This window comes from Odocoileus virginianus, chromosome 4 (genome assembly GCF_023699985.2).
Source record: "Odocoileus virginianus isolate 20LAN1187 ecotype Illinois chromosome 4, Ovbor_1.2, whole genome shotgun sequence".
Taxonomy (NCBI): domain Eukaryota; kingdom Metazoa; phylum Chordata; class Mammalia; order Artiodactyla; family Cervidae; genus Odocoileus; species Odocoileus virginianus.
This window is the reverse complement of record NC_069677.1, coordinates 14,038,382-14,058,814: the sequence shown is the minus strand read 5'-3', so window position 1 is coordinate 14,058,814 and position 20,433 is coordinate 14,038,382. Positions and strand designations below refer to the sequence as shown.

The 20,433-nt window shown below is 33.5% G+C and overlaps 1 protein-coding gene across 22 annotated transcripts in view; it reads left to right on the top strand.

Annotated features, from left to right (window-relative positions):
* The window catches only part of DLG1 (discs large MAGUK scaffold protein 1), a 267,402-nt gene that overhangs the window by 210,106 nt on the left and 36,863 nt on the right, over positions 1-20,433 (top strand). For all 22 annotated transcript variants that reach the window (XM_020887873.2, XM_020887881.2, XM_020887878.2 and 19 more), the window contains 3 exons: positions 10,849-10,963; positions 15,821-15,997; positions 19,267-19,336. In XM_020887873.2, coding sequence (XP_020743532.1) covers positions 10,849-10,963; positions 15,821-15,997; positions 19,267-19,336 — 362 coding nt within the window. The remainder of the gene's footprint in view (positions 1-10,848; positions 10,964-15,820; positions 15,998-19,266; positions 19,337-20,433) is intronic.

Sequence of the window (20,433 nt, the reverse complement as noted above, 5' to 3'; positions counted from 1 at the left end):
AATTTTGACAAATGAGTTGGGTATATAGACTATAATAGAAAAAAATATATGCCAGACATCTAACCATATTTATTACCTCTTTTAATTCCCATAAAGCCCTTAAAGTGGGCACTTTTTGTGCTATTTTTATTACAGTTTAATGAAATAAGGCACAGGAAGGTTAAGCAACTTTACAGTTAAACAGCTGTTATGTGGTTAAAATTTATTGCTAGCCCTTTGTAGAGGAGAAGAAACTTTTCCTCTGCCCTTTTAGTTTCAGGGGCTGGGATCTATGAATTAAATTGACAGAAGACACATTAACAGAAGAAAAGTTTTTATTTTGTATGCATACAGGGAGCCGATAAGTATGAGAAGTAGCCAGGTCATTAAATTGTCATTGTTGTTCAGGCGTTCAGTTGTGTCCAATTCTTTACGACACCATGGACTGCAGCACCCCAGGCTCCTCTGTCCTCCACTATCTCCTAGAGTTTGCTCAAGTTCATGTTCATTCAGTCTGTGATCGTATCTAACCATCTAATTATCTGCCAACCCCTTCTTTTGCCTTCAGTTTTTCCCAGATCAGGGTATTTTCCGATGAGTCAACTCTTCACATTCGGTGGCCAAAGTATTGGAGCTTCAGCTTCAGCATCATTCCTTCCAGTGAATATTCAGGGATGATTTACTTTAGGACTGACTGATTTGATCTCCTTGCAGTCAAAGGGACTCTCAAGAGTCTTCTCCAGCACCACTATTAAATGGTTAATGTTAAAGGTTTACCTGCCTAACAGAGTTTGGAAAGGGGAGTGGAGAGAAAAGTCTTCTAATGGAAAAACAAATAGTTTTCTTAGGGAAAGAAAAGAACATTTTTAGGAGAAAGTTTGTGACAATATTTGTTTCTACAGCAAGAGTAGTCTTTCCGTCTTCTTCAAGGCCGTAAAGCTCCCCAAGAAAGGAGAGTTATTATACAATAGCCTCATTTCCCAGAAATTGCTACTTCTAGTCAGATAAGGTGCCGGAGCCTGCCGGCAAACGAACTGGTCGAGAACGCAATTACCAGAGTACCTAAGAAAAATAAGACTTAGAAAGATGGGGTTGAGAGGGACGGAGTCAGCTTGCGTCTGACTCTGCCAACTTTATTGAAGAATACCACACCTATATATATGCTAACAGGAGTTACTAATAGATCAAAGGTTTGCATATGTGCAGAGCTGCAGGCACAGATGTTTTAAATTCCTCCACTTAAGATCAATAAAGCATCACCCTAGCGCCCAACATGACTAAGATCAATAGAACATTAACTAGATAGAAAACAGGCTTCAAGCACGAGTTTATCAGCACCAGGAAAACAGGCGAAAGGTCACCGGGGTGTTTTTTCCCTGAAGGGGACAAATGCCAGTCTATACTTTAACAAGAAGGGGTGGCAGGACAAAGAGAGACCCTTACAGGGCCGTAAGGGGCCTGTACGTTCAGGCCGGCTCCCTGCAATAAGGAAAGCTTTAAGAAGGCTTTTTTCTATGTTTGTTGGACCTCAAATGTCCTCAGTTTAAAATAATCTCTGTGACAACTCTGGGGTTCCAAATGATCTCCATACGTTGAATACCTCTCAACCACATAGTAAAGCTACTTCCCTTCACAAAAAGTTCTAAACTCAAAATATTTTATCTCACTGTTACTCATTGTATACTGTAACTTTCAGACTTTATTTTTTATTTCAGAAATAATTATATTGCAATGATATGATAAAGGAAAAAGAGCAAAAGGAAAGAAACATATATTAAATGTATTTTCTTTCCCAGTGGATAAATCTTAAATTTGTGAGGTATTTTATTTTGTTTTGTTTAGGAGAAAAAAACATTTTCGAGATTGGTGTTGCTATCCCTAATCTTCAAGTGACTAAAGCCTAGAAAAGCATAGGGGTTTGGCCAGAGTCACTTTTCTCAGTTTCAAAGGTTTAATTTAAATCTGAGTTACAGGGATGGAGTTTTATGCATCTTCTTATCTTATTTTCTTTTTTTTCTTTCTTTTTTTTTTTATCTTATTTTCATAAATACTTTTTGTAGCAACCAGAAAGTTTGGAGACTGACTAGAGAGGTTGTATTGGATTAGCAGCATTTCTTTGCAAGCACTTGTCATTTCTTAAAGTGATGTTCTGTAGCAGGCTCCTAATTAATTTTTTTCACTAACTTACTTTCCTTCCTATACCTTTCTAACTTTCCTAACTACTTAAAACAACCAGCCTGACTTCTGACTCAGAAACTTAGACTTTTTGTTTCTAGACCAGTCTTAGTATCCATTCTGTGACAGTTGTTGCTCTCAGATGTTAACTCTATGTTTAATTAATATATTTCATTATAGAGTATGAATGAGTTTTATTCTTCACAGATGGGATTGCAAGCTTCAAAGAAATTAGAGGAGATAAAATTTCTCCCCGCTCTCTTCCCACCTGCTTTCTTCTACCTTTTTCACTTGTAGTATGGAGATACAAACTAAGATTAGAAGTTGAAAAGGGAAATAAAATGCAGGAAGTTGGCTATTAAATTTTGTCTCTCCTCTTACAATCATACACATACTGTTTAACTTACAGCCAATAGTTCAGAGATTCCCTAACATACTTCATGATAGGGAATATAGTTTGATTCAGAAATTTCTGAAATGCTTAGTGGAGATTATCTCTTTAACATTTTACTTCTCTCCAGCGGTAGCTTTCCTGAAATGAGTTGTGGTGTAATTTTTAGAACAGGGATGCAAATCACTTAACAATAAAAAAGAAATGAGATTCTTCTTCCAAAATAAAAGAAAAGATAACAGAGGATGAGTATAAGGTGAAAATTGTTAGAGCTGAAAATATGAGTTAATTGAAACAAAAAGAAAAGATAGGAATCTTAGCTAGGTAAATAAAATGGGAGGTTTAAAGGAAAACTAACTTTGAGGAAAGTATTAAAGTACGTTCGAAACAGGCAGATGGTTATGAGGAATTGTTAATAGTAAGTAACGACCATAAATGTGAAAATCTGAACAGAGTGAACAAAATCATTAAGGCACAAGTTTAAGATATTGTCAGGAATTTACCTTAGGTTTCTAATATCTTAAATGTTGAGTATCTGAGCTTTAGTTGCTTTGTAGTAACTTAGATCTCAGCAAAGAACATTTTCTGCCTCACTGTAAGAGCTAATGTGATCTTTTTACAGAAAGTTTTTAAATTTCTAAAATGTAGAATACTAGGACTTTGGATAATTCAATTGGCAAAATGGCTGAAAACAACTAATAGTGCTACATGAAGTATAATGAACATCTAATTAAAAGCATTGGAGCAACTTCCCTGGCAGTCTCATGACCAAGACTTCACACTGCCAATGCAGGGGCCAGGGTTCAATCCCTGTTCAGGAAACTAGGTCCACATAGAGCAACTAAGAGTTCACAGGCTGCAACAAATATCGAAGATCTCATGTGCTTTAAGATCTGGTGTGGCCAAATAAAAAATATTTTTTTTAAAGCATCAGATCACTGCTAAGACAGTAAGGAATTATCAAACAAAAAGGGAAGGGAAACTGGGAACTCAGAGAGCTAAAGAATCACAGAAATCACTTTTGAAAAAGTTCAGTGATGTACTGTCTTACAAGAGTCGGTTGTTAAACTTTCAGGAATTTTGCAAACTAGTTGTTAAACATGGTGATTATTAAAAATTACAGAAATGTACAAATAAATTATATTTAAAAGATTATAATGTTAAAGGTTATGAAACTTTAAAATAAAAGTGATAAAACTCATCACTTCCTAATAGTTTTCTAGGATAGCCACTAATATGATGGAACATTTTAGTGGCTATCACAGGATGATAAAGAGAATATACAAAATAAGATAGTAGATTTATAAGTGAATCACCCAGAACTTCCTCCTCCTCACTCCCAGAAAAAAATTAGAATTGTAGAATCAGATGAAAGGATATCCCTGTGAGCCCCAAAATACACACAAGAATAAATAAGCTGTCAACAGCTGTAAGACCCTGTGATAGTGATATCAGTATCTGTATAAGAAGTGATAGAAGCCTGAAAGTCAGTCTGTACTCATTTAAAAATGCAGTGGATCAGTTTGAGAACAGCACCTGAAGCTGTAAGGGCTTTTGCACAGTCTGTATGTGAGTGCAAGGTATCTCAGTAAGGTGTGAAGGAGCTGGATCTGTCTGAGCCCCTTGGTACAGTTAACAGCTATAGCTCAATTTTAGTTCAAAGCCCCTCACTAAGGGAGAACTTCTGGAAGGTCCAGATGAATGGGAGGAAAGAACAGCACCCAGAAATCTCACAGTGTATGAGATACATCTTTGAACACTTGACAGAAACTTGGCAAAAAGGAGTTCTAGAGCTGTGAAGATAGAAAACTTGAAAAATCCTGACCCAATACTCTTTATCTTTAATTGAAATTTCAAGAAAACTAATTTACATAAAAATGAACAACAGAAAAGGATCAAGATTTAATCCAATGGAAACCTATTTGAAAAATGAATATGAGGATCAGAATAATGTCTACAATGAAAGTATGCCAGAAAGACATGCCCAGAAAACAAATGAAAAGTATAACCTAATATTGCAAAACAAGTTAAAGAAAACTGATGGTGATGTGGAAGAAAAATGTAAATGAGTTAATAGAACTCAAATTATTAGAAATAAAGAGCATTTTTTTAAAATAAGTTTAGAAGGAGCACAATAGTTATTTAAAGCAAGTAGGTAAAAAGACAGGAAACTTTTAAAAATAAAAATTAAAGAATTCTTTCCCTTCCACATCCTGATCAATTTTGTATTAAAGCCATTGTATGTGAAGGATAGCAAGGTAGTTAGGTGCATTGCAAGACCAGGAAGGTAGGGGGACAGCTATGGTAACCCAGTAGGACTGACCCCTGATGAGGGCAGGAGCTGTCCTGGTGTAAGAAGTGGGAGCCTGAGCAAAGTGAGATGGTTACACATTGGACTGGTCCAAATCCAGTCTGGAAAGTAGGTGGTTCTAAAGATAGAAGACTAGTTCCGTAGAGAGACTGATCAAATGAATATTTATTTTTAGGGTAATGTTATCTATAACTTTTACTGTTCGAGAAGAGAGTTATAAATATAGAAAACGGGAAAAATATAAACCATATAATATTAGAATTTGAAAAATTAGTATGAACATACTGTTTTCCATTTATACAATTATAAACATAAATGTGTATATATTTTACATACATATATTGTAATTTTCTAGCTCAGTCCACTGAAAAGATGTGGGCTCAGTGCCACCCCAGCAGCAGTCAGCACACCTAAGACTCAGATCTTGGTTTCTAAATACTCAGTTCAGTTCACTTGCTCAGTTGTGTCCGACTCTTTGCAGCCCTGTGAACTGCAGCACACCAGGCCTCCCTCTCCATCACCAACTGCCTGAGTCTACCCAAACCCATGTCCATTGAATCAGTGATGCCATCCAACCACCTCATCCTCTGTCATCCCCTTCTCCTCCTGCCCTCAATCTTTCCTAGCATCAGGGTCTTCTCAAATGAGTCAGCTCTTCGTATCAGGTGGCCAAAGTATTGGAGTTTCAGCTTCAACATCAGTCCTTCCAATGAACACCCAGGACTGATCTTTATGATGGACTGGTTGGATCTCCTTGCAGTCCAAGGGACTTTCAAGAGTCTTCTCTTAACACCACAGTTCAAAAGCATCAATTCTTCGGCACTCAGCTTTCTTTATAGTCCAACTCACATCCGTACATGACTACTGGAAAAACCATAGCCTTGACTAGACAGACCTTTGTTGACAAAGTAGTGTCTCTGCTTTTTAATATGCTGTCTAGGTTGGTCATAACTTTCCTTCCAAGGAGTAAGCGTCTTTTAATTTCATGACTGCAATCACCATCTGCAGTGATTTTGGAGCCCAAAAAAATAAAGTCAGCCACTGTTTCCCCATCTATTTGCCATTCCCATTCTAAATTGCCAGGGCTGTTTGGATAAATATCTTGTTCCAAGAGTTGGGCAGGTAAAGTATTAGATTATCCTGTAATATTTTATGCCAGAAAGCATGGTACTCGAGGAATGATGGGAGGCATGTCAAAAGGGTATATAATCCAGTTCAAAAGGCCAAATAGGGAACAATTGGAGCATCAAATTGATGATAATAATACCTGATAATAATCCACTGAATGAACTAGGAAATAATGAGTCTTTACTAATACAAATAAATGATTTAATTGAAAGTTTGATGAGAATGGAGAAGTGTGCATGGTTTCAATAACATTATTTGCAACTGAAAAAAAAATAATTTTGCAGTAAAGAAAACTGGCAGACACAACCCCTTCATCAAGTGCTGAAAGTTAATAGCATCAGTAATGGGACAAATCAAAAATGTATACCACCTGGTAGGGTGCATTGGAAGAAACATACATCTCTTCTGTAACATGCCTGCCAAAGTTGCAGGACTCATCATATGGGAACATTAACAAATCTAAAGAGAAGTTCTACAAAATAATTGACCTGTAGTTTTCAGCAGTAGTAAGATTGCAAAGTCGAGGAGACTGAGGAACTGCTCTCACTGGAAGGGATGTTTTAAAATACGACAGTTTAAATGCCTGTGTACTCTCATAAGACAACTCATGGTCTCAAACTTGATTGATTTGCTCTTAATGACATTATTGAGAAAACTTGAATGTGAGCATGATGTAGTAATTATTTATGTTGCTTTCTTAATTTTGATGGTTTTGTGATTGTATTAAAAAAACATCTTTATTTGTAGGAAGTAAACACTGAGAATTCAAGAGTGATGAGACATCACGATAGCAAGTTACTCTCAAATGGTTCAGGAAAAACAGTTTGTGATTACTTCAATTTTGAAAAGTACATTAATCTTTTGAAAAAATAATAATGGATTTGAGAGTGACAGATACAGAAAGTTGGCAGAGAATATTTGACATACATATAATAGGAATCTTATAGGAAAAAACCAGTACAACTAAACAAGTAATAAAAATGTATAAACAGGAAAACTTTTCTAAAATTAAAAAAAAATTAAAACTACATTATCAAAAGGATTGTCCAGGTACCTAAGGTGATAACAATCATTGAGAAATATTCTAATAAAATTATTGAAATTAAAAGAAAAATTTGTTGGTGAAATTGCAGGCCCTCAAGAAAGGTTTTTTAAAGAAAAGAATGAGGTTGTCATCAGAACTTCATCAGCAGTAGTTTACAGGAGACAGTGCAGTCAGTATACTTAAGAATCAGAGAAAGAAACTGAAACAAATGGGCTTGAAATATAAAGACTGCAGTCAAATATATTAGTGAAGAATTAAAGTTCACATAAACCCTTCCTGAGAAGAAGGAACAAACTTCAGACACCCAAGATGATGGAAGAGATACTGATATAAAGACTGGTGTTAGTAATTAAGATAGTTATAAGGAAAAGAGTGTATAATATGAAAAAACTGTATGCTGTGACAATTTGGAGAAAATGCAGTTATCAGAAAGTGGGGGTAGAATTGAAGATAATATTAACATAGAATAAACTTTTTGATTGCTTTGAAGTTATTAACATAAAAGAATAATGTTTCAAATCAGATTTGGGGAGATTGCTCATAGTAGGGATCAAAATCCAAACAAAGGGTTATCATTAGAACAGCAGAATAAAGCTTCCTAATTTTATGTTTATATATTCACTTTTATAAATATATAATTTTTATGTAGATATATTTTGTTAAGTGTATATAAATGTTTTATAAACATGTTTAGTAAAACACAAATTTTATATAAATTTTTTATATATTATATGTAAATAATATATATGATCCCTTGTTTAGGAATCTAGTGTGTGTGTATATGCATAAACTTAGACAGGCTTGTCCCTGTGTGTGTGTATATATTTGTGAACAAATAAAATAGACTACATAGTGAGACTGTGTTCTGGTTACTGTTACTTCATAACTACCCCTAAAGCTCAGTGGATTAAGATAGCAATCATTTTATGGATTCAGTAGGTTAGGAATTCAGCCAGAATTTTGGCTTAGATGGTCCTTGTGGCATAGAATGAAGTCACTTAATGGGATTCAGCAGATGGATAAGCTACTTTGGAAGGTCTAGAATGGCTTCTCTCTCCTTTTCTTGTGACTTTGTTGGTACCAGCTAAAGGTTTAGGCTCAGAGCCCTATTGCATGACCTCTACAGAGCGGTGCTTGGACTTCTTACATGATCCCTGGCTTCCTCCAGTTCAAGCACCCCGTAAGAACCAGGAAAAAGTTCCACAGACTCTACTGATCTAACCTGGAAAGTCACATATGATCATTTCTACCACATTTACTTGCTTAGAGTTAAGTCATAAGACCAGCCCAAATAGAAGAAGGGGATTAGACTTCACCTCTTGATGGGGAAATGGCAAGGTCACATAGTACAAGACCATATGGGATGCCAGGCATCCCATATAATATATATATAATTATATATATATTATATAATATATAATCTGCCTCAGGCTATTTATATAAAAGACATATTTGTAAATATATTCATATATATTCAACATATAAACATAGAATAGTATGAATAGAACTGGAGTTCACACACACTTCAGTCATATCAAAAATTGACTCACCTTAATTGTTTCAAGAAAACAATTTTCAGATTTGATAGTAAAGCAAAATCTAACCCTATACAGTATCTTGTAACAGAGACAGAGGTTAGAAATAAAAGAACCATGTAGCTATAAAAAAAAAGAGGGACATTTGTATATGGTGTGGAGCATTCTTACTATTACTGCAGTAAGACCACTGCTATACTTATTATTGAATAAAATAAGCAAGGTGGAGAAATGTGTATGTTACGGTTTATTAAAGAAGGAGCAATACATATATGTGTGTGTACATATACACGTAATTACAAAATATGTATAAATAAAATATATGTTTACTAAAATAATATAGAATAAGTGTAAACATATTTGTGTGAACATATATATTTACTTATATTATTTTAAATGGAAGGATAAACCTTTCTTTAAATGTTTATAATAGGGTAGGGAGAAAGGGATATCTTTGTTTAATATCCTTGTTTTATAGATTTGACTTTGGAACTATTTTACCTATGTATAAAAAAAAAAAAGGAAAGTTTACAAAGCAACCCCTAAAAAGTGAAGTTGAAAATAAAAATGAACAAATGAACCTTGATGTATATTCATCTGGCAGCATTCACACCTAGGAAGGAATATTCCAAGTGATTTTAAAATGCTGTTCAAAAAAATAAAATGCTGTTCAACTGTATAATTCTAACAGAACATACTCCAAAATAAAAAGAACTAGGGAAGATAGTTGACTATTTTCAGTGATCATGTAATGATTGTAATGTTGCTATTATAAACAAGTAAGTTGTGATGGAGTACTGTAATTCTGTTATCCCCAGTGTGTTGAGAACCAGGATTCTTCATATGTAAGAAAGCATTTAGAGATAAAAGAGATTAAGTAAAAACCTAATGGTACTAATTTTTAATTAGAAGAGCCAGTGTAAACTCAAGATTCACTTCATATTTTTAACGTATGTCTTCATTCATCAATCTGTCTTAGCTGTGTCTTCACAGCCTAAAGATTTGCCATGAGTTGATAATTGTTGAATTGTCAGGGATTCATTTTTACTAACAGTCTACTAATTTTTTAAATTTTCTATTATATTTTTAAAGAACAATAAAAGAATATATATTATTGTGAACATTTAAATATTTTTGAGTTTTTTGATGAATTGTTGCTTCAGTTGGCTTCCCCAGTGACTCAGCAGGTAAGGAATAATCCACCTGCAGGAGACACAGGTTTGATCTCTGGGTAAGGGAGATTCCCTGGAGAAGGAGATGGCAAACCACTCCAGTATTCTTGCCTGAAAAATCCTACAGACAGACAAGCCTGACAGGCTACAGTTAGTTAGTCTTGGTATCCAGCAAATAAATTTGGTGACTGTGGTAAAACGAAGAGTAATGCAGCAATAATCATGTTTACTTTTTGTCTTCTTAAACTACACACACTCCAGACATAACTTGCTTTTGTTATGATACTGGTTTTATAAGAAAATCTGATGGTATCTGACTTGTCTGTTAGACAGTTGGTCATTGTAAATAGAGAAAAAGATATAAGTGCATATAACCATGTAATTGTAGTATTTTTTAAGTGATTATAAACTTACTATTATTAATAGTTTTGGTAGTTTTTAATGTATGGAATAATTTAAAATCATCCATCTTCAAAATCATATTTGTTTTTGTATTAAAACTATCTTAAATAATATATTTATTCCTTCAGATTGCTTTTTGTGTCTTATTTTGCTGTTTTGAAAATTTATAAATTATAAAATGAGTTGAAGTAAAGTTAATTTCATTAGCTTCTAAGGCATATTTTTCCCATATGACTGACTGCTCACATTGTATAATGTGAAAATATAATTAGCTGACTTCTTCACAGGGAAAAAGTCAGTAAACAAAGTGTCTAATGTAAATTATTTTAGACTTCTTTTTTTAGTATAGAAATTAGAATAAATCCTACTTTTTAAAATTTACAGTTAAATTCAACAGTAGAGTAAGATTAATACTGCTATATGATGCATGGAGATTGTCTTAATTTATTAAATGTGATATGAGCTCTAAAATAGTGTACTGAAAATACTGTTCTCAGTTCTAGTTTATGATATATTTAGAAGATTGTTATGTTTTGAAATTTACATATTAGGCAAAATCTTGTATAGATTACTCTCTTTTAAGAGTCTGACCACATTTAATCAATTGTAAGACAGCTTACATATTTAATACTTACATATTTAATACTTTATCTTCAAGTAATTTTTTTGGATATAAAATATGAATTTACTTTTCTTTTTTCTTCTATCAGAATACAGTCGTTTTGAAGCCAAAATACATGACTTACGGGAGCAGATGATGAATAGTAGCATTAGTTCAGGTTCAGGTTCTCTTCGAACTAGCCAGAAGCGATCCCTCTATGTCAGGTAAACTTCTTTTAATTTCTAGTTACAGCAGTCTTCATTTATGCATGCAAGTTCTTTCAGGATTTTCACTATGACTTAGTTTTCACTGTAGAAAAGTATATTGCAAGGAAAATGCAGTATTGAAAACCAAGGAAATTTTTTTTATGATTGACTTCCTGATAGTACGTCTTTTAGGAGTAGTATGTCTTTGGGAATATTATTATAATTTTATTAATGAAAGTTATATAACCTCTTGAATAATAATAGTATGATAAAGACAAAGTACATAAGGACTAGAAATTTTTTTAAGTTGTTATGACATATCATCCAACAGTTTTCTTTTCCGGTATCTTTTTTATAATAAAATATTCTTTGTTTGAGTAACATTTAATTACTATGATAATTTCTACCAGTCCTCTTTTCACTGCTGTAATTTATCTCTGCTTACCTGGATAGTGTGCACTTCTAATTTGTGAGCATTTCTAGGGTCTTGTGGAGTAAATAAATCTTAACTTCGGTATTTTAGTTCAGTCCCTCTCTTCAGGTACGCCATTTACCATCATTCAAAACCATGTTAAACTCTGTCGTCTCCTGCTGTCATCTCTCTTTTGTACTTATCTTTTGTTGTTGTTGTTGTTGTCATTTTAGTGAGTTTCAGGATGGAAAGAAAATGCAAGCATTACTTGAGAGATTTTGCAGGTTCAGTTGCAGACCACAGTACAGTGAATATCACAATAAAGGAAGTCATGAATGTTTTGGTTCCCCAGTGCATATAAAACATATTTACATTGTTCTGTAGTCTATAAATATACAATAGCATTATGGCTCTTAAAAAATATAATCTCAATTTTAAAATATTTTATTGTTAAAAAAATGCTAATTTTCAGTGAGCCTTAAGCAATTTAAATTTTCTTTTTTTTTCTGATGGAAGGTCCTGCCTCTATGTTGATGATTGCTGACTGATCAGGGAGGTGGTTGCTAAAGGTTTGAGGTGGCTGTGGCAATTTCTTAAAATAAGACGACAGTGATAGAATTTGCCAAATTGATCAACTCTTCCTTTCATGAACAATTTCTCTGGAGCATGTAATGCTGCTTGATAGTATTTTAACCACAGTCAACTTTTTTTCAAAATTACAGTCAATTCTCTCAAATTTTGCTGCTGCTTTATCAAGTAAGTTGATGTAATGTTCCCATACCTTGTTGTCATTTCAATAAGCTTCACTGCATCTTCACCAGGAGTGGATTCTACCTCAAGAAACCACTTTCTTTGCTCATCCACAAGCATCCTCATCCTTTGAGTTTAAACATCTTTTCAAGTTTTATAGGATTGAAGCAGTTCAGTCACATCTTCTGGCTCCACTTCTCATTCTAGTTCTCTTTCTGTTTCTACCATGTATGTAGTTACTTCCTCTGCTAAAGTCTTAAACCCCTCAAAGTCATCCATGAAGATTGGAATCAACTTCATGCAAACTCCTATTAATATTGACATTTTGACCTCTTCCCTTGAATCAACAATGTTCTTAATGACATCTAAAGTCAAAATTACTCCTTGATCCATGGGCTACAGAAGGGAAGTTGTCTCAGCATAACATTCATCTCATTGTACATCTCCATCAAAGCTCTTGGGTGACCAAGTACATTGTCAGTTAGTAGTAACATTTTGAAAGAAATCTTTTTTGAGCAGTAGGTCTTGAACAGTTTGCTAAAAATATTCAGTAAACCATGTTGTAAACAAACGTACTGTCATATAGGCTTTGTTATTTCAATTCTAGAGCACAGGCTGAAGTCACTGTACATTTAGCATAGTTCTTAAAGACCCTTGGATTTTCAGAATGGTAAATGAGCATTGGCTTAACTTAAACTCACAGCTGCATTAAGCCCTGACAAGAGAGTCAGCCTGCCCTTTGAAGTTTTGAAGCCAGGCATTGACTTCTCTTTAGCTATAAAAGTTCTAGATGGCATCTTCTTCCAATAGAAGTCTGTTTTGTCCACATTGAAAGTGTATTGTTTTTTGTAACAACCTTCATTACTTATCCTAGCTAGATCTTCTGGATAATTTGTTGCTGCTTCTACATCAGTACCTGCTGCGTAACCTTGTACTTCTATGTTGTAGGGATGGTTTCTTGCCTGAAACCTTAGGAACCAAACTTCAAACTTTTGCAGCTTGCTCACTTCTCTCAGCCTTCACAGAATTGAAGAGCTTGGGCCTTGCTCTGAGTTACACTTTGGCTCAAAGGAATGTTATGGCTGGTTTGATATTCTATCTAGACCTCTAAAATTTTCTCAGTATCAGCAATAAGCCTTTTTCACTTTCGTATTTTTCCTGTATGTACTCAAGTAGAACCTTCGTTTTTTTTCCAGCTTGGCTTACTAATGCAAGAAGCCTAGCTTTTGGCCTGTCTTAGCTTTCAACATGCCTTCTTCACCATGCATAACTATTTTTGCTGATTTAAAGTGAGAGACCTGTGACTCTTCCTTTCACATGAACACTTAAGAGGCCATCGTTGGGCTTTTCGGTGGCCCAATTTCAATATTGTCATGTCTCGGAGTAGGGAGGCCCAAGGAGAAGGGAGAGAGGTGGGGAAAAGGGCCAGTTGGTGGAGCATTCAGAACACAGACATTTATCAAGTTACCATCTTATAAAAGCATGGTTTGTGATACCCCAAAATGATTACAATAGTAAAATTAAGGATCACTGATCACCATAATAAATATATTAATGAAAAAGTTTGAAGTATTGGGAGAATTACCAAAATGTGACACAGAGATGCAAAATGAGCAAATGTCAAAAAAATGACACCAGTAGTCATGCCAGACCAACACAGGGCCTTCCATTTGTGGGGGAAAAAAAATACACCATGTCTGCCAAGTGCAATAAAGTGAAACACAATAAAATGAGGCATGCCTGTAGGCACATGTAGCCAATCTGCCATAATTAACCAGAAGTCTTATGGTTCTTATTGGTAGATATATTTTTAATTTCAAAAGTAAGAATGAAGTTAAGGCTACAATAGACTATGTACAGTATGGTGCTTTTTTATAAAGATCTAAAACAAGTAAAATCATACATAAATACATAGTCATCCATATGTGTGTGATAAAATCAAACCAACAGCAAAAAAGGGTAAAGAGCAAGGAAATAATAAACGGTATTCAGAATAGTGGTTATACTCTAATTAGCGCTTAACTCAATCTGAGGAAGGCAGGATCAAGGGAAAGAATACATAGGTGAATGTGAGTCACTGATAAAGTTTTATGTAGAAACCTTTAGGTTAGATAGTAGATTAACAAGTGTTCATTAATTATGATTAATAACCCACATAAGTATTCCATGAGTACTTCCCTTTTTTTAATGAATCAAAATACTAAAAGGCAAAGTTTAAATGTTAACATAGGAGGTAGAAATTGTTTCTCCATTGCTTATCAGTAATATAGTTGTATTGATTTTGTAATTCAGAAGTTTAATTTATGATAATAAAAGTGTTAAGGTATAGTTTTCCCTTTTCTGAATGTCTTGTGGTATTTGTTCTACCTCTTAAGCTACTCTGTTATCTTGTATTCTGTTTATTTGTATCTTCATCATCTTTGTCATCTTTACCTTTTTATTTTTTTATTTTATTTTTTTTTTCATCTTTACCTTTTTAAATAAATATTTAGTAAATGCCTGACTATATCAAACCTTTGTTTTTTTATGTTAACTCTATTTTTCCAATAGAAAGATGCTTCCTCAGTATTCAGAATTTATTGAAGTAATGACTTTAGCATTTGTATCATTTATAATCTTAATTTTTACAGTAGAATTCTGTACTTTTAGAATTCTTTCTTCAAATAAAATCCAATGTGTGGTATATGTTTTAATATATGTTTAAGTAAACCTTCCCACTTTTGATTCACCTATTTCCTTTACACTGTTAGCCTCTGAAAAGACTTGAAAGAACATATTTGAAAAGCATTAACTAGTTCATTCATTTAGCTGTCAATTAATTTCACCCCTCTTCAGTTTTACTTCAAGAGACAGCTTCTTAAAAGTTGAGTAGCATGAAAAGGAGTATGATTTGTATCCTAATTTTCCATTGCCAAATTAAAACAAAAGAATCAATAAATTATATTTTAAATGTAGTTGTTGGGATCCTTCCTCTACTCTTGAGAGAAGTTTTTTTAATATAAGAAATTTAATTTCTTTAAATATTGTACACTAATTAAGTAGTAGGACATTATTTTCTTGTTACCAAATTTTAAAATATTCCTAACATTTTTATTATGTTAAATTAATACAATATTTTTTCCAAAACAGTTGGCAACTATTAAGTCATCATATAGTCATGTGTTATTAGTTTTCATCATTGTTATTGACTCTGAAAACCCTATTAACTCTGGTTTTATGAACAAATGAAAGAAATACTTACCTGGGAAAATAATCACTCTGTTCTTCTAGCCTTACAGTCCACAAATGATGAATCAGATCAGTCAGGAAATTTGTTCTCCCAAGTGTGTCTAGTCAAAGAGGAGAGTCTCTTTTAATATTTACATTATTAATTTAGAGCAACTCATCAGATTTGTCTTCATTTTAGAATTCAATATAGTTTGCTATTGGATTGTACTAAAAGTATGTTTTTTTATTTTCTCATACAATATTTTAAATTTCTCATACACTATTGAGAGAATAGTATGTCTGTTACCATAACAAGTTAATTTTGCTATTTCTTTTTAATCATTGTCTTCTTGTATATAACACAAAATTGAGCTTGGCATTATTTTGCCTGCCATGGTACATTGTTTCATTATCTACCTAAATTATATATATACTTTTAGGATCCTGTTTATTTAATATTGACAATATCATTATAAGAAATGCAGACTTTTTTCTTCTTAATCTAGGGCCCTCTTTGATTATGACAAGACTAAAGACAGTGGCCTTCCTAGTCAGGGATTGAACTTCAAATTTGGAGATATCCTCCATGTTATTAATGCTTCTGATGATGAATGGTGGCAAGCCAGACAGGTTACACCAGATGGTGAAAGTGATGAAGTTGGGGTGATTCCCAGTAAACGCAGGTAAATATAAGTCTGTTAGACTCTTACCACTTGAAAATTGGACAGCGTGAATAATTGCTGGGATTTTTTTATATTTCTTTTACTGAAGTGATGATTTTATGCTTGTGTGTTTTATATTGTGTTTCACAGCTGTTTAATTCTATTCACCTTGTATTGTAACTGGGCTTCCCTGATAGCTCATTTGGTAAAGAATCCACCTGCAATGCAGAGACCCCGGTTCGATTCCTGGGTCAGGAAGATCCACTGGAGAAGGGATAGGCTACCCACTCCAGTATTCTTGGGCTTCCCTTGTGGCTCAGCTGGTAAAGAATCCACCTGCAGTGCAGGAGACCTGGGTTTGATCCCTGGGTTGGGAAGATCCCCTGGAGAAGGGAAAGGCTACCTATTCCAGTATTCTGGCCTGGAGAATCCAATGGACTGTATAGACCATGGGGTCACAAAGAGTCAGACACAACTGAGCGACTTTCACTTTCTTTCACTTTATATTTTAACCAATATTTTACTTATATTTACAAAATTTTCACTTATATTTTAACCAAGAGAATATGAAGCCCCCAAATAGAAATTTCTCTAGAGGTCCTACTTGTTGTTAAAAACAAAGTAGGTATATTTTAAGTCACTGTGCCACAGATCTATACCAGTGGAGAAAGAATTAACAACCTCTATAGTTTTCCCATGTGGTGGTTTGATTTCAGTTGCTAAGTCATTCCGACTCTTGCAGCCCCATGGACTATAACCTGCCAGGCTCCTCTGTACAGGGGATCTTCCTGACCCAGGAATCAAACCCAGGTCTCCTGCTTTACAGGCAGATTCTTTACCGACTGAGCTATGAGTTTTCCCATGTAGGTGATGTTAAAACTCAAATTTTCAGGGGTTTTGATTGTGTGAATTGCCTCTTCTAGATTAAAAAAAAAGAAAGCATTTTAAATGCAAAATTTTTAGAAATATCTAAAATTTTCTTGTAGATATTTTAGATTTTTAGATATTTCTTTTAGATATCATCTCTTTTTCTTGTTTAATTTCGAACCATCCGTGCATTCAGTAGTCTTCCCTCTTTGTTTTAACTGGTTATTGTAGTGATTCACTCACTGATGCATACTTACCATCTAGTGGCATAAGTGGTTAAGTGCAGAGTTTCTTTGAAAAAGGTGATCCCAACAACCCTCTCTGAGGTCAATGGAATGTTATTGAATGTCTCTACTTTTATGGGAAAGGTGTTAAAACGTCAGTTCATAATTTCCCCAAAAGAACTTGTATATGAGATCTGATTCAGCCAAATAACTGCCTAAAACTTAAAAGTTTTCAGATAGCCATAAATTGGACTTATACTTATTTTGTTGAGACTCTGAATTGATACTTATGCCAAATCATATACCTGTTTATAAACCTCTCTACCATATATATATATATTTGTACATCTGTTGATAGACTTTGAAGAGTACAAATGTTGAAATATTGCCAAGATCTCTGTAATTGTGGTTTTGGAATTTATGGCTGTTGTTGGCTAGATCCATATTTTTAGCAAGATCCAACTGTTTGGTTAAAACTCCTCTTTTAGCAATGCAACCCTCAGCATAACTTCTTCCCTAGAATAGAATATAGTATCCTTTAAACATGAAATGCCACCTCTGTGCCTTGTTGAGTCAAAAGAAACCTCACATCATAAATATCAAGGTCAGAGTTTCTAAAAATTGTCTTTATCTCTTGAAGTCTTTTATCTTGCAAAGGCTTTACCTGTGTCTGCAACAAATGAGAAATATAGCTGACTTTGGTGGAAAGAGGTATTTTTCGTTTTGTATAAAAATTCTATAAGGTTGGATTTTGAAGCCATAAGTGACAAAAGAGATACACCTTGACACCTCTACAAATTCCCGAATTCATGAATAATAATGTAGAACATAATTTTCCTGCCATAAATTACAGTATGAAATCACAACCAATTATGCCATTTCATCCTTCAGTGGATTCTAAACTTGTATTTTCTTACATGAATGCTATCTTTCTTAGACACCTTTAAGTCTAATAATAGTACAAGGACTTGGAGTTCCTACAGTTCTTAGCTTTCTTTTGGGAACAGTATTGACAAACACAGTTGAAGTCTCTTAACTATTTAGTAAACAAAATAATGATTAGAAAACAAAGCCATTTGAGTTGTAAATGTTCACTCACTAAATGTTAGTTTTTCAGTGCCCTGAATAAGTGTCTTGGCAAAATTATAAATTAATTATTCCTATCATGGACGCTCGGGGTTGCTCTGAAATAGTAAAAACAAATTTTAAATCCATGACTGCTAGGGTTCTTCTGTACCCATGGTAAAACTTTATAGTTAGATAATAAAAAATGAAAGATATGCATTTATTCATAGGCTTTTCGGTAGGTTTTTCTGCTATATACTAATATAACTGCTATGCTGAAATCAAGGGTTTATAAAGCTTAAATTTGTATGAAATTTTTCAAGATTCATGCTGGTTGCAATATTCATATGTGGCTGTAGATTGTACACTATATACGTTGTTGTAGTATGTTGCTTGCTTGTTTCAAAGGTAACACTTTGAACAAGGTTTAAAACTCAAAAGATTTAACAGCTGTAGAGGCCCCCTCTGAAAGCTGTTCCCCACCCACCCATTTCTCCTTCTTCCCTGAGAAGTTAACTAAGGTTACCATTTCTTCTTTATCCTTCCAAAGATACTTTAAAACTCTATTTTATGTACTGTAAGTGGTTATTTATGTATTTATACAAATATATCATTGGAATTAAGCTTAAATGTTTTTATTTCCCTCCTTTTTATTTTTAAAAATTTCAGAGCTGAATAAAATATAAGTGCAAAAGAAATACAAGAATACTACAAAGAATACCCACATTTCCTTCATCTGCTTTCCTCAGTTGTTAACATTTTACTTCATTTGCTTTCTTTCTGACACTTAGTTCTTAGCATATGTGTTCCATAAGCTAAGTACTCAAAAACAAGAACAAATGGAAAACCTGGAAAATTGCTGAACTCAGAAGTGGTACATCATAGTAATTTCAGTATAGTTATGGATTTGAGTGCATATATAAGTATACATACTTGTACTTCACAAGTGGTTTTGTTTCATAATAAAATGAACCCTATATTTCATTCCTCAGAAATTGTTATTGTGAGATGCAAATGACTTTTAAAGGCTTTAGAATATAAAAATGCTCCATATTAAAGTAGCAATCCTGATGATTTCTAGTTAGAGCCTTGAATATGTTTATTATACTTAAAAAATAATCTGTCCTTTACCAGGGTTGAGAAGAAAGAACGAGCCCGATTAAAAACAGTGAAATTCAATTCTAAAGCAAGAGGAGATAAAGGGGTGCGTATATGAAATCTCTTACTGACTTTTTCATAATTCTTGTTTGAGCTACATTATTAAAGTTAGAAGGACCTCGCCGTAAGAATTAACTATTAACAGCTCTTGCCATTGGTGGTTCACAATAATAGAAATTTGCTCAAGTGAGCAATTTATTAAATGAAAGCACCCATTTCACAGACTTTTCCAGATTGTCAAAATTGTCATTTGATGTATTGTTAACATACTTTTGATTGTTACTTTTGTAAGTGAAATGAATTCAGCCTTCACACAGATGAATAGTTATTTAGAAACTTGTGTCAACAGTATTAATTGCCATAACTAATAATACATCTTCTGAGAAAATAGGTCCCCCCAAATTATTAACTAGTTCATAACGTAAGTTTATGGGGTTTTGCAAGTGTGGAAATTACCTTGTTCTTTTCCTCCTTTATTCCTAATATTACTTATTAATAGAATCCATATTTCAAATGTTTAAATCAATATGAATTTTTATATTAAGGAAATAAAAAGGGACAGTCAAGAGGAGGACTTTGTAAATGGGCAAGAAATATATCAAAATTATTTTATATATATTTTAGATATATTTTTGTTTTCATGTAAAGTCCTTGAATCTGGTGAACGTCAATGGATGATATCACAGGCTTCATCCTGTACTATGTGTGTAAATACTGGAATGGAATATTCTAGCAATAAGCCTGAAGAAAGAGCTGACCACATACTGTGTTGAAATACTGTTTATAGCAATGTTTTATATTTGGGGATTTTTACATCTAAAGCAAATGTTGTATACATCTTTTGATCAAGTTTCAAAAGAATATGGAAAATTTAGTCTGCAAGTAAATTAATCCTACTCTTTGTACATGTCTGATATCATTAAGCATTCAGTTTTAATATTTTAAAGGAATATGGTCCTTGATCAAAGAAATTAAATCTCAGTAAATTGTATAATGTATTCAGTTATTTTGGGAATGATAAGTTTCTTTTAAATTTATTTGTACCTTTCAGAAAATGCAAAATCATATAGTATAATATGAAGTAATATTTGAAATAGAAAATCTTTGAAGAAAAATATCCCCAAGTAAATGCTCAGGATTTGA